At 45.6% G+C, this 13,710-nt stretch overlaps 1 protein-coding gene across 1 annotated transcript in view; it reads left to right on the forward strand.

The window, feature by feature from the left end:
- The window catches only part of CRACR2B (calcium release activated channel regulator 2B), a 70,699-nt gene extending 58,321 nt beyond the window's left edge, over positions 1-12,378 (forward strand). Inside the window, exons 11-18 of the mRNA XM_090032424.1 lie at positions 820-899; positions 4,319-4,610; positions 4,779-4,914; positions 5,462-5,543; positions 9,022-9,136; positions 9,596-9,703; positions 10,887-10,963; positions 11,721-12,378. Coding sequence (XP_089888550.1) covers positions 820-899; positions 4,319-4,610; positions 4,779-4,914; positions 5,462-5,543; positions 9,022-9,136; positions 9,596-9,703; positions 10,887-10,963; positions 11,721-11,805 — 975 coding nt within the window. The 3' untranslated portion in view covers positions 11,806-12,378. The remainder of the gene's footprint in view (positions 1-819; positions 900-4,318; positions 4,611-4,778; positions 4,915-5,461; positions 5,544-9,021; positions 9,137-9,595; positions 9,704-10,886; positions 10,964-11,720) is intronic.
- The last annotated feature ends 1,332 nt before the right edge of the window (positions 12,379-13,710 follow it).

Consider the following 13,710-nt stretch of genomic DNA (forward strand, 5'->3'; position numbering starts at 1 on the left):
AGCCATACAGGAGAGAGTCAATGACCCAAACCGTTATCAGGATGTGCTTGTCAGCCCACCTGGTGTGTCTGTCCAAATCAGAGTGGTGGCTACTGACAGAAAGAGAACTGCTTTAGTGAGGGAGGGAAAAGCTTTGGAGTAATCAACTGAAAACAGTATTTGTATTCATGTTTGTGAGTTGCACATGTAAACTTTAATTCCATGTCTGTTTAAGTAACATGGTGATTCTCCATCAGGATGCCATAGCTTGTGACCTGCTGTGTGGTCTTTCTGAGCATTTTGCAACAGGAGAATCACTCTATTATTTTTCTGTAATCAAAAAATAAGTGAAAGTTCAGAGCAAGCATTTTTTCCTGGGGTGTAAAAAGGTTGAGGACCACTCATTAACTGAACAATTTGATTTTACAAACAGATTTGAGTCCCAGTTAACTGGGATAACTGCCTCTAGTGTCTTGTGAATGCAGTGGCACCATTCCTGCTAGGACCCAGGCACATTTTACTGTCTCCTAGAATTGGGGCATAGGGACCTAATTTCCTAATTTTTAAATGAAAGACCCCAGCCCCCCGTGAAGGTCTCCATTATGACTTTATTTGTAAATGATTTTTAACCCCTTGTTGGGCATTTATCCAAACATATGGGTTGGACCTAGTTATGGTGTGTCCTTCTCCAAGGGGTTATAACTGCATCTTGCCAACATGTCCTAGTAATGTCAGAGCTGCCACTGCTGAGGTGGGGGTCTGACCTGTTGCTGTCTAGCACTGGGCTATTTGGCTAATCAATCCTAACGACTCTTTTCATCCCCTTTCTTTAACTTCCAGGCACCTCAGAGCAAAAAGCTCCTGTTGAAGAAAGGGTCAATGGTAGGAAAATACATCCCGGAGGACAAGCCAGTAAAACGGTTAGCCTGCAATCTTTGTTGTTTATCACGTGTGATGCATTATGTGGACTCCTATGAGTCACTTGTGTCCTGTGCGCACTCCCCTTCATTGTGGGCTAAGGCTGGGCTTTGGGTTTGGTTAATTGTTAGAGCTTGGTGGGTTGTGGCTGGACTAGTGGGAGTTCTCATTGACACATTGGTGTGTCAAGAAAGGGTGCTAAGTCCCATCTTAGCACAGCACTGCTTCCTCTCGGGACAGCCTGGGGACCCCAAGCAGAATGAAGGGTCAAAAGATCAAAGTGGCAAGAAGAAGCCGATGGAGCAAGTGTTTTGGAAACTGGGTCGGGGGAGAATGATGAGGCTGTCCTCTAGGATGGGAACCTATAATTCCTCTCAAAGTAGCTGAATTGGCAGTCTGTTCCTCATGGTCTGTGCTGCGTTGCCCTCAAATGGATTTGGGGTTTTCTTCTGCATCCCCCTTTCCTTTCCTTTCATCACAAGGGTGATCTCTCCTTCATCCCCATTCTCTCTCTGACCACAAATGTGCTGTGCTGTAGCACTCTGTTCCTTGGAGAATAGGAAAAGGAGCAATTTGTCCAAAAGACTTGCATTCCCACAGTAGCAGGAAAGTAACTGGGTGGAAGCACTAGTTTAAAGAAAACGGCTATCCTGGATTTTCATTCGTGCTCCTTTATATTCATTACCATTTCTAACCCTGCTGAAGCATACTGCCAAGGATGAGAAGGACACTTTAGCTGGTATGTAAGTGCTGCTGCACTGGTGCATACCTTTAGTGTGGACAGGACATCTGTAACAGTGGAGGCCACCCCAGTTTCAAGAAGGACAAGGTTCCAGTGGTACGCATCAGGGAGCTCCCTGTCTGCACATGTGGTTTCTAGCACTGTTCCTGTGCACACGGCTCGTGGAATCTGGGTATGTTCCCAACCTAGGTAAGGTTGTGAAGCTGTCCTCCCATGGCACGTTGGCCCTTCAAAGCTGAGAATCATTGAAGTTTAGGGCTGGATGCTACAGAAGTTGTAATATCTAGTTGCAAGTGACTGACTTCAATAAATAACCTGGAATTGTGTGGGCCAAATTCTGCACCTCTAGCTTAAATGAGCTTGCCCTGTAATTGCTGATCTAGGTGATCTTCAACCACAAGCCTGTTGACTGCACAGTTCTTGCCTTTTTCAGCCAGCAGTTAATGGCCACATATTTAAGCCCTTGTGGAAGTCTTGCTCCTGGCATCTGGACAAATAGACTGGAAAAATTCAACCAGCTGGGGAGCCATCCTGCCGAGATTCTGCTTGGTCATATCAGACATGGGACTGTTTTATGTGGCGCTGTTTTTTTAACAGTCCCACTGCTGGATAGTTTGTGAATGGCAAATGCCCTTGCTCCATGGGACCAAATGAGCTTGCTGTTTATACTTGCATCCTGATCTTCTCAGCAGCTGTTCTTTGGGAGATTCAGCATGCTGCCAGCAGCATGCAGCAATCATTTGGAGGGCTGAGCTAGGGGAGATGTTTGGAGGGTCAGCATGGTATGGGGAAGAAGAGAGGTGCCCACTTCTTTTTTGCCTCCATTGGTCTGTAGAGGTTGTGGCATGTTCCCTAAGAAATGGCAGCAGAACTTGCAGTTCTGGGCCCTCATTCAGGTGCTTTTGTCTTCAGAGGCTTTTCTGAAATCCCTTCTCCAAAGAGGCTTTTGCCTCCCAGCTGCTTATTCCATTTTCTCATGCTGGCATGTCACCAGGCTATGGAGACAGGGTCATGCCCATTACCCTTCTCCCATCTCTAAAGCCCAGGAAATTTGGGTGTATGCTTTCCATGGTCAGATAATTTAATTTGGTTTAATTCCTCTTTTTCTGGTCTGAGTACTGTGTAAGTACTGTACAGAAAAAGGTGCCAGGGAATCTAATGGCTTTTCAAAGGAAATGCATGCATGAGGGCAGCTGATTTAATTTTCACAGTTCAAGGGGTATTGGGCACATGCATTTTCATAAGACAGACTTTGTGTTCCTGTGTCCATCTCTTGATGCCTTGTGTGAAAAGCACTCTTTATGCTGAGTATAGGCATAATACAATGTTTCCCTGAGAGTAGACTGCACTAAGGACAGTACATGCTTTTTCACCCCTCCATTTTGGTCATGGCATAGTACCTGGTGAAGCCAACAGGAATTTTTGAGTTCAGTAGACATTAGATCATGCCAGTCGAGCAGGGCTACATCACCTCTCCATTCTTCTAGTTCATTAACTACGGAAAGCTGGACCAGACGGAAATCATATCATGAGTTACTTCTTCATAGGTCAGCTCCCCACCCAGACACTCCACATGCTCAGGATTCCTATGGGCTGAGTGATTTCTTTTTTTTCCCCTTTTTTTTCCTAAAGCCTGTCTCTCTCATTGCCACTATTAACATACGCATAGTCTGATGTATGTAAGTTTAGCCTAGGTTCTATTCCACAGGTCTACAACCCTTCTCCTGGGGCAGAACTGCTCTCTACCAGATGCTACAGTGGAGTGTGTGATGTCTCTTCCCAGGGCCTGAAGCTTCCCTGGAGTAAAAGTCTGTCAAGCCTTTGATTTTTTTTTTTTTATTTCTTCCTTTGAGACACTTAAACAAGGACTCATTGCAGAGCTAACACAGTGATAGTTTGTGTAGGAGCTGTGGAGAAGGAATAGGGCCACTCTGCACATTTGTTCTCCATGCTTGTGGGGAGCAGGACTCTGGACCTTCTTCTCTAAGCACATGGGCATCTGCCATTTGAGCTAGAAAAGAGTAAGTCAGCCCTAATGGTTAATGCAACTGTATCTTTGAGAGTATCTATGCATACAGATGGAGGCAGTTGTACACATGCATGCACCCCATTCAGATGCATGGGGATGGATGGAAGGGAAAAAAATGGGAAAAGGAAAATATTTTAATAAAAGAATAAAATTGCAGAAAATCGAATAAAAACACCACTTCTCAGAAACCTCCCAAACAAGAGTGATTGTGGATTACATGCAAATTCTCCTTTCCCTGTCTTTTTTTTGAGCTGCTTCAATTGCAATGCAGAAATTTGTCCTGAAATATTGTTTCAAATAGATTCTTATTCAGCTGCTTAGTACCAAATCTGTTGCCTACTTGGGGTCAAGATGTTAGTGCCACTATCCAAGTTGCTGAGATTCCTGAAACCTCCTGTGATGTTTGCAAGATCATGGCTTTTACCCACAGATTCACTCATGGGCCTTCTGTTTTGTAGGAACATGGCCAGGGCATGCTGTGTCCTCTCCTCACCTTTCTCCTTTTGGGGCAGTGTTCTGTCTTGTTTAGTCTACATGTGTGTGAATGTGAATCCCCATCAGTGTCCCGTGAGTGCTAACTTGATCACATTGGTTGTTTGGGGAACTCTCTTTCCTCACCCTGCACATGGTACATATGGGCCTTGACACAGGCTGCTTGTTTCTGGGGATGTTTCTTCTGCCTTCCCTGAGGAAATGACCATGGAAGAGCCTAACAGGAAGAACTGTAAATACTTCCTGGGCACCAGATTGAAGAAGGTGAAGGGAGGTACCGCAAGCTACGTGGAGAGCAGCATCTCTGGCAGAGAGAGAGAGAGGCAGCAAATGGCGGGGGACATGGGGAAGCCAAGGATGGTTCTGAAAAGCAGCTGTAGGAAAACATCAAATGAGTTGGACAGTACTCCACTGCCTCCCAGAGGGCAACCCACTGGCACCGAAACCATGGTAAGCCTCGTACGCTAGGATTCTTCCTTGCTTTCCTTCCTCCTGCCCCCTTTCCACTATTTCTGTTGAGGATGGGGGTTCTGTGGCTCTCACAAACCATCTCCAACTCCTCTAGTTTGTCTTCTCCTTTCTTGCGCCTTGCTCCTGTCCTGTTCCTCCAACCTCAAGGCACAGGATCCAGCTGGCTTCTCCCCAGATCGCATCTTCAAGGTGGTGTTCGTGGGGAACTCGGGTGTTGGCAAGAGCTCCTTTATCCATCGCTTTTGCTATGACAGGTCCTTGGCAGAGATCAGTGCAACCATTGGTAAGTGAAAGGGCTTCTGCCCTGGCAGAATGGTGCAGGCCTGGGAAAGGAGGGGTGTAATGAAAGAGAAAGGAGGAAACATGAAGTGTTCCCAGTGTTTGTCTCGTGTTCATACAGGGCAGTCGCACAGACTTCTTCCATGCCAGTACTATGAGTGCTGCTAATCTGGTCGCCTCCCCTGTATGCTTTGTGCAGCCCTGTCTGCATTGTCTAGTAATGGCTAAGATTTTCCAAAAGGAGATTGTAGTTTGTGGCTGTTCTTTCTGAGGCTTTGAAAGAGCTGCGGTCTTCAGAGAGTGGTCTAGTGATCCTTGAATTATCCTGGGTGGGGGTGGAGGGGAGGGTCTCTCTTATTTCCTAGCAGTCCTGAAAATTCAGGATGGAAAAATAGCTGAAGGTGGGGAGAAGGACTGGTGCCTTTACTGCTGCCATGGTTCTTTAGATGTCAGGAGCACCCCAAATGTCCTGAGCATATTTTCTTCACATGCAGAAAGATACTTGCTCCCTGCCCTGGAGCACAGATGATGTGTTCTTTGCCCCCCAACAGGTATCGACTACCAAGTGAAGAGTTTAATGGTAGATAATGCACGAGTTGCCTTGCAGCTGTGGGACACAGCAGGGCAGGAGAGGTAAATTAAACATTTTTTGTTCCAGATTTGGATTTCATGCTGCCAAGTTCACAGCATGTAACAGCCCATGTGGAGAGTAGCTATTGATCTTTATAGCGCAGGGGTGGAGAGAGGAGAGACCAGACCTGGATTACATCCCTTGGAGCACAACATTAATTTTAAGCTTTAGAGAGAGTGGGACAATAGCTAGCACAGAAACCATTTCACTGTCCGTTTCAGAACGGGGTAGCAGAATAGGACAGGGGTATTATTGGGTTAATAAGTGATATGGTGGTGTAGGTGTTTGCTATCCCCTTGCAATAAAAAGATATTTCTTTCCATGCAAAAGGTGTCTAGGACAACAGTGACCTCTGATGAATAGGATTACTGTAGAGGCAAAGAAGGAATTAACCCCCCTTCCTTATGAAGTCTCAATCAGCTTCTATTTTTCTTTTCTTTCTTTTTTCCTCCCACCTTCCTCTGAAATATTGGGCATTGACCAAAGCTAGAGGCAGGAGTATTGACTAGGATGCACTAGTGGTTCTTGCTGGTACTTGAAAATGTCTTAAGGTATCTGGCTAAAAGGCTTTTATCTTTATTCAGAGCTGAACTGATCACCATATGTGGTCAGATTGGCACAGGCAGGCATGTGGGAAGGTGGGGTTTGCCTTCCTCTGCAAAGCAGAACATGGCTCCTCTCCTAGGATCATCTGAGCTTAATAAACCCAAACATCATTCCATTGCTGTGGTGGGGCATTGGCAGTGCCTTGTCTCCTCCGTGGCACATTTCAAGGTGTTCTTTGTTTTGCTTCCATACAGTGCTTTGTGGCTGTGTGGTGTCTGTTTGTAAGGCATTGGGGTGGACCATTTTTAGGACTCTTTGGATAAATGGCTTCTGGCAAAGGCAGGTACTCCTCTGGACTCCATGGCCCAAGATGCACATTTCAGTTCTGTGTTCATGCCTCTGTCTTGAGCCCATGACGCAGATCCACAGGATCTATCACAGAAAAGATGTCTCTAACTACCAAAAACAGGTTCTGAATTTCTGTATACCTGGGGCACCTGTACATATCTTTAAGGTTAGGGCCAGTCTTGGGAAACCTCTGAGGATCACAGCAACCTTGCATCCCAAAGTAATGGGATGTGGTCCTCAGTTCTCCTAAACCAGTCCATTTCTTTGAGTTTGTGTGTGTGTGTATGGGGGGGGGGGTGGAGAACAGGTCAAGTAACATCTGATGCCAGGAGTGTTGAGAAATAGTTGTATATAACAGTACCTCTGGGTGTGATTGAAGCAAGGGACTCTAATTCCACTGTTAAACATGCCACAGGGTTGGTCTTGTTAGGAGTCCAGTAACAAAAGCAAAAAACTCCATCCTGTGTCCTAGCCATCTGAGAAGGAAAAGAGCCACATAATATTAATGTGACTTACATTTATTACAATAGTACATGCCACTCTCATTTTATGTAACACATTTTGAATCCTGAGCTTAAAATGAGCTCAAACAGGCCCCACAGTTGTGGCATATAATGTTAAAACAAAGCACATTTTTGCTTTTAATGTACCACAGCATCAAACCTCCCTCGGGATGGAATTGTGTTCACAGGGCTTATGTGACCTTGTGCTGACCAATAGCATGTGGGGCTTCCGGCTGTTTTAGGGCAAAGGTGCAACCCCAATCTCAGGCAAATTAGATTTTGCAATCCAGAAGAAAATATCCTCAGTAGAGCTCAAAAATTGCTATAACTGGGGAACTCCTCAAATCAGATGCATGTTGAGAAATGACATTTCCATTCAGGCAATTTTTTGCTTATGTCTCCATGTCAAGATGAACTTACAAACAACTCCTCTCCAACAGCTCCAACTACTTGTGGCTGAGTAGCACAGGACCTGAAATAACCCCTTCTTGGAAAAGCACTTAAGAAGGTTTCTAAGCCCCATGGATCATTAACATGCGTTTTATAAGTGTACAAGTGTAGCTTCTTAACAGCTTTAAAAAGGAGTAGCTGCCTCTCAGGACTGGGCATCAACTGTTACACTTAACTGCTACATTGCCAGGATCCTGTAATGATTGTAATTTAGCTAAATCTCTGGAACTTTAACCCCGTTTCATTCAGGGTTGAGGTCGTAGTGGTTTCTGGTTTGGATACACTTGAATATATCACACTTACCTGGTAACAATTTATATCAGTATCATTTAATATTGATACAGCTGTTACATCTGCCCATGCCTTCAGAAAGCACTAGCCTTGTCTGTTTTCCTGATTTGGGTCATAAAACCATCTTTTTTTAGCTTTGCACTTACTCACATGGTTACTTTTAATCAGAGCTGTATAGCCAAATATATGGCATAAATGAGGATCCTAGATCACAACTGCTGATTCAAATGCCCACTACATGTAGCAAGTATTTCACTGTGCAATGCGCTTAGTAATTTCAGAGCTTACCTTGAACTCCAGAGAAACTCAAACAGGGAAGTTTTCCAAATGAAGTTTTCAGAATACCAGCCTTTAATGAAACAGCATCCCCTGGTGGCTATGGTAAGGACCAATTTTGGAAGTAACAGGGTTATCTAGTCATGAGGTCATTGTTTTCTGGCCTTCCTGGGTGGTTTGTCAGCTAATTTTCAAAAGTGTCTCTATTGAAAGCACTGACTTACAGTTCTGTAGGGAGGCCATTTAGCCCAGTGAGCAATGGGTCTGTCTAACATTTCAGCTAGAAATGTGCGTCCACTCACTTCCCTAAGTGCTGGGAGCTTCTACCAGAACTCGATTCTCTCTGCTGTATCATCCACAAAGTGGCTGCCTCCTATGAGCAGAGAGAGGTAGCTAGTTAGCCATGTTAGTATTAAGTCATGCAGAAGGCAAGGTAGAGCTGTACTTCATAGGCTGATTATATTAGAGATGAATAAGCTTTCATGACCTTAAAGTCACTTAATCAGATGTAAGCTCAGGCTCATGAAAGCTTATGCATCTCTGATTTAGCTACTCTATAAGGTATAAAGCTACCCTGTCTTCTGCTTTATATGAGACATTTAAAATTAGGTTGAAACCCTCTCCTGGGATTTTGGAAGCTGAACTGATGTCGTGTGGTATTCCATAGTGTAGAAAAATTGTATGTTGGTGCATCTAAACCAGTAGCTGAAGTCATTGTGTAAAGTTTTAAGTTAGGGGTCCACCAAAGCCTTGGGATGTTATCACTCTATGGATACTTCCTTGTCCTGAACACTTAATGGGTCTTCATACCTTTTCTTTCATCTCATCCAAATGAAGACTTGTATCCTGTTTTCCTTCCACTAGCCCAGACGCACTTTCCCTTTCTGCATCAGGCCTCTCCACAAAGAGAGAATTTAGCCTTCCCCATGCCTGCCTGTAAACAACAGACTGGAACATTGAGCCTCCTGGAACTGCTGCAAGGCCTATTTAAGAATGGGGTATTTTGTGTTTCCTGGTTAATAACGGTGGAGGTTCTGTAAGTCTCCTGTGTTTTGTTTGCCTTTAGATTTCGGAGCATTACAAGGCAGTATTTCCGAAAGGCGGATGGCATCTTGGTGATGTATGATGTCACTGCTGAGTGCAGCTTCACAGCGGTGCGGAACTGGATGAGTAATATCCAGGTAAGAGCAAAACCCATTTCAGAGACCTCAAAATGAATAGCTTCACATCAAGAAAATACAGGTGCAAGAGGAAAATGTGGCAAGATTTTTAAATTCCCACAGGTCCAGTAGGGCCAACTTTTTTCCTTCTTGTTCTTAAGCCAAGGAAATGGATGCAAAACAACCTACCCCTTGCCACTAAAAAAAAATTAGCATTAAATCTGGTTGAATCAAATGCTCAGACTCGGGAACCACTTGGAATCCTAGAAGTTAAATTTCTTTCCACAGTGTCCCGGTTGGAGCTTCCACACTCATTCCTCTAAATAAACAGAGTTCGGTGGAATTTTGGTAATAATTTCAGGGGCTGCTCCCATTTCCACTGATCTCCATAGCAAAGCTCTTCTTTGTGTCAGCCCAAGCAGCTCCATGAGGTTTGTTTCCTTTTGATGGTTCTCAAAGGAGCCTTGTTCTGTTCTGCAGGAAGGGATTGAGGATGGAGCTGTGATCTTTCTGCTAGGAAACAAAGTGGATGCAGTAGAACAGAAGACCCATGATGTACCTAAGCTGGAGGGCGAGAGGCTGGCAAAGGTGGTGTGGCTCTGAATGCTGCTTTCTGCTATAAGGGCTCTGTAAAGTTTGCTCCATTCTGGCTTTCATGCTCATTGTCCTATTCAGGAAATGGGAGGGAAGTGTTTCTGTATTCACCATGGTTGCAGGGTGTGATTTTTTGCCTCCACGGAGATGCATGACTGAATTATCACTGATTTCAGTGGTGCCAAGTTGCCCATAAGTGACGGACATCAGCTTACAAAGGACCCCACTCGTCTTTTCCTCTTTGGACTGTGTGCAGCAGTTCTGTTTTTCAGGAAGATGATGGAGATTTAACTAGTTACATGACCCCATCTGCAAGCTCAGACACAGAAGCTCTGGACACATCCAGCTTATGAATATGGGTGGTTTTTTGTTTGTTTTTCCCCCCTTGGTTTCAATGCCCTGTGATACCTATGTCTTCTTAGCTTAGAACGGGGGTAGGCAAAATGCAGCCTGGGGGCTGGATGTGATCTGCCAGGCCATTCTAGCTGGCCTGCGGGGCCCCTAAAAAATGTTGAAAAGTAATATTTATCTGCCCCCGGCCACCTGTCATGCGGCCCTCGATGGCTTGCCAAAACTCAGTAAGCAGCCCTCTGCCCGAAATAATTGCCCACCCCTGGCTTACAAGTTTCTGCTCTGGGCCTTGATGCATGGAGCTGTTTAGTGCAAGTGTCTAGTGGACTATGAGGTGCTCTTAAATGAACCAGTCCATGACCTGGAATGTTGCATGCTCCATAGCCCAGCTGGTGATGAAGGCACTTTGAGAGAGAGGACACCCAAAGCACACATTAGTGTTTCATAAATACTTTAAGCTTCCTCCCAACTACTAAAGACCCAATGTTCCCTCCAGGCCCTTTGTGAGGAGCAGGCCCTCAGTTCCTCAAAGAGAAAGCCCCATTCATGGATATTAGCAGGGGGATCTGTCCTCTTGCTCATTCTACTTGTGGGATGAGACACTGGCATATCCTCCATATAGGCAGTCTGCATGAATCCTATAATTCATTAGCATCCCATAAGACCTTTGATGGGGAGGGGGTTCCACTATGTATATGAAAGGGAGGATGGGGTAAGCACTGGAGAGGGATAAGGATCCTTCTTTGGGGTATTGGTTGCTGGGTAGAGGTGGGGATAGTGGGGTGAGACCATGTGCAAAGTTATCTCCTGGCTCTGTTTCCAGCAGGAATACAAGGCTGTCTTCTATGAGTGCAGCGCCATGACTGGCTACAACATTGTAGAACCCATGCTACATATGGCAAGGTCAGTGAAAAGGTGTGGAATTGGCCTTGTATCTCTTCCAGCTGTGGCCAAATTCCAAAAAAAATCTCTCTTGAGGCAGGTCATGAAAAAAAGGGGCATTAACCTGAGACTGACCTTCTGCCACAATTGCCTATACTACAGGCATGCTGCACCCATAACTTTATTAATATTTTCTCAGTCCCCACCCCCTTTTCCCTTTTTTATACTTTTTTTTTAAAGATACAAATGGAGGAAAATAGAAAAAAATACAATTTTAATTTCCTTGAAAAAATGCTAGTTTTCTTTATTTTGTGCCCCATAAGCACAGTTAGTGAATGACTGACTGAGAAATCCTGCTGTGTATCCAATGCAATGATACCACCTAGGTTTTGCATCACAGTTTTCAACAGGAAGATCTCAAAGTGCATTCCAAAAGATGCATCATCACCATTTTGCAGAAAGGGAAACAGCAGTAGGCAGAAGTGAGGTGACTTGGCCAAGGCCGCAGAGTAAGGACAGCTCTCCTGCTTCTTAGTCCAGTGCTCATTCCATGAGACCACGCTGTCTCTTCTGGTATATATGAACTCTTCCCTTTTTCCAGGCTATTCTGGGAATTTCTCACAACTGGTCTGCTTTTATTCAGCTCAAATCCAAAGCAAGGCCAACTCTCATTGTTTCCCTCCACTCTCCAGCTGACAGGGCACAAAGGTCGTCACTGCCTGGGCAGGAAGGTGGTGGCAACAGCATTGGGTTCCTGAGCTGTGTGACCTCTTTTCAGATTGCTGACGGCACAAGAGGACAAGCAGCGAGAGAGTGCCCTGCACCTGAATGTTTACAGCAAGAGGAAAGGCTGCTGCATGTGACCGCATAAAGACCATCCTCTGGCAACAGTTATCATGGGGGCACTCCTGACAGCAACTGCGGATGGGAGGAAGTTCCAGGTTCTTTCCAGCAGAGAACACCAAGGCGTTAAAACAGAACAGCAGTGTGTATGTGCAATAGAGGAACGTTACCATCCATGTGCTCTCCTACAGCCCTGTCACTCCTCCCCCCTGCCCACCAAGGGTGCATGGCCAGCAGTGGCTTGGGATTGAAGCACCGGCAGCATGGAAGCTGGTTCTCTCCTATGCTCTGGCAGCTCTCCTGTAAGATGCCGAGGGTCAGGCTTCCTGGGCATAGACAGAACCATGTGGCTGGGTACCTGGGGCAGCTGCCACATGCAGGGACAGTGCCTGGGGTGGCTGGCCTCATTGCCCCACTCTAATTATGCCACTGTCCCTGTGTGTCCGCCTACCAGGGGTGAGGAGGAAATGCACGTAGACAAGTGAAGGGCACTGGTATTTATTCTGTTTTAAATAAACTAAAGGCAAGTCTAACTGTGTAATAATAAATAAAGGATTTGTTTTAAAATTTGAGGGGAAAATGTTGCCACCATTGATCTGTCCTATAGCGGTGTTTGCTTAGCCTTTGGGGTAATGACTAGAGTTGCTCCTCACTGAAAGGGGGGAAGCATCCCTTGATTCCTCAGTTTCCTACCACTGCCAGCCTGTGTACCCACTCACTGACTCCATGAAATGATGCTTTTGTCCTGAACTCAAGAGCCCAGGTTCAAACCCTCATATTGGCCTGGTTATTTCTGACTTTACACTTGGATTTTGTCTGTTGAAAAACTGATATAGGGGAAAAAGGTAGTTAGTTGTGTTGATCTGAAGTCAGAGAGAAGGCAGAGCAGGGCAGGGTGGCACATTATAAACTAATTCAGAGAGGCATGAGATTTTGCAGGCTACAGCCTGATTCATCAGGTGCTATGAATGAATTTTGCAAAGAGCAGGGGATATATCACCTCTACCAAGAGTTCTGAATATTTTCATCTGTAGACCAACACGGCTAAAACCTGTATCACTTTTCTTCATGGAGTTCACACATGGTTTTTCCAAATTGCCACTGGGCGGTGCTGTTACACTGGCTACTGTGGAGTAAAGTTTCTGAGCTGTAGATGTCCCTTCAGTGACAAAGCAGCTCTGAGGTGGGAACAATAAGAAAAAAAGTAATGGATTGCTCATGCATATGTGTATTGCAATCCTTCCAGAACAGCTTCAGTGTAAAAGGGCGAAGGACTGGGGGAGAGGAGGAGGGGGGTGGATTTCAATAGGATGGTGCCACATTGGGACAGGGCAATGAAACAACAGCGACCATTGACAAAAGTGCTTAAGACAGTCTTTCTGCCCACCCACGCCCAGTGTGACTTTGGAGCACCAGCCTCTTGCCTTTCAGTGAAATTTAGGCACCTAAATATCTAAGGGCCTTGCTACATGGTAAATTCAGGCAGATTCTGGAGCTCTTAACCCCTGGACTAGCTGCACATTAACACCTTTTAAGTGGTTTAAAGCACTCATTATTCAGCTTAGTTATGCCACTGCAGGGCAGGACTATCTCCAATCTGCCTAATTTCGTTCCTTTTCATTACCGTGTGGCTACTTTCCACAGCTATTCCACCCAAGCCAAAGTCCTCCAGTATCCCAGAGTGCAGTGGCCCCTCCTGACTTGGGGCAAGCAGGGATGTCGGGGCACAGCAGGGTCAGGCATGGTGCTTTGTCCCCACAGGGACGTCAGGCAGAGTGAGTGCCGGTGTTCTCACCACCACCCAGACTGGCTCTGCTCCTGCCAGCAGTGGCATGGGGGGTAGGCACTGCCTGAGCTCTGGAGAGAAAAGGATCAGGTCCCTCTGAGTGCAGGCAGTGCCCTTTAAGCTCATGGAGTTTTCCGTA

The sequence above is a fragment of the Crocodylus siamensis genome, chromosome 2 (assembly GCF_052110815.1).
Source record: "Crocodylus siamensis isolate JL-2025a chromosome 2, ASM5211081v1, whole genome shotgun sequence".
Classification (NCBI taxonomy): domain Eukaryota; kingdom Metazoa; phylum Chordata; order Crocodylia; family Crocodylidae; genus Crocodylus; species Crocodylus siamensis.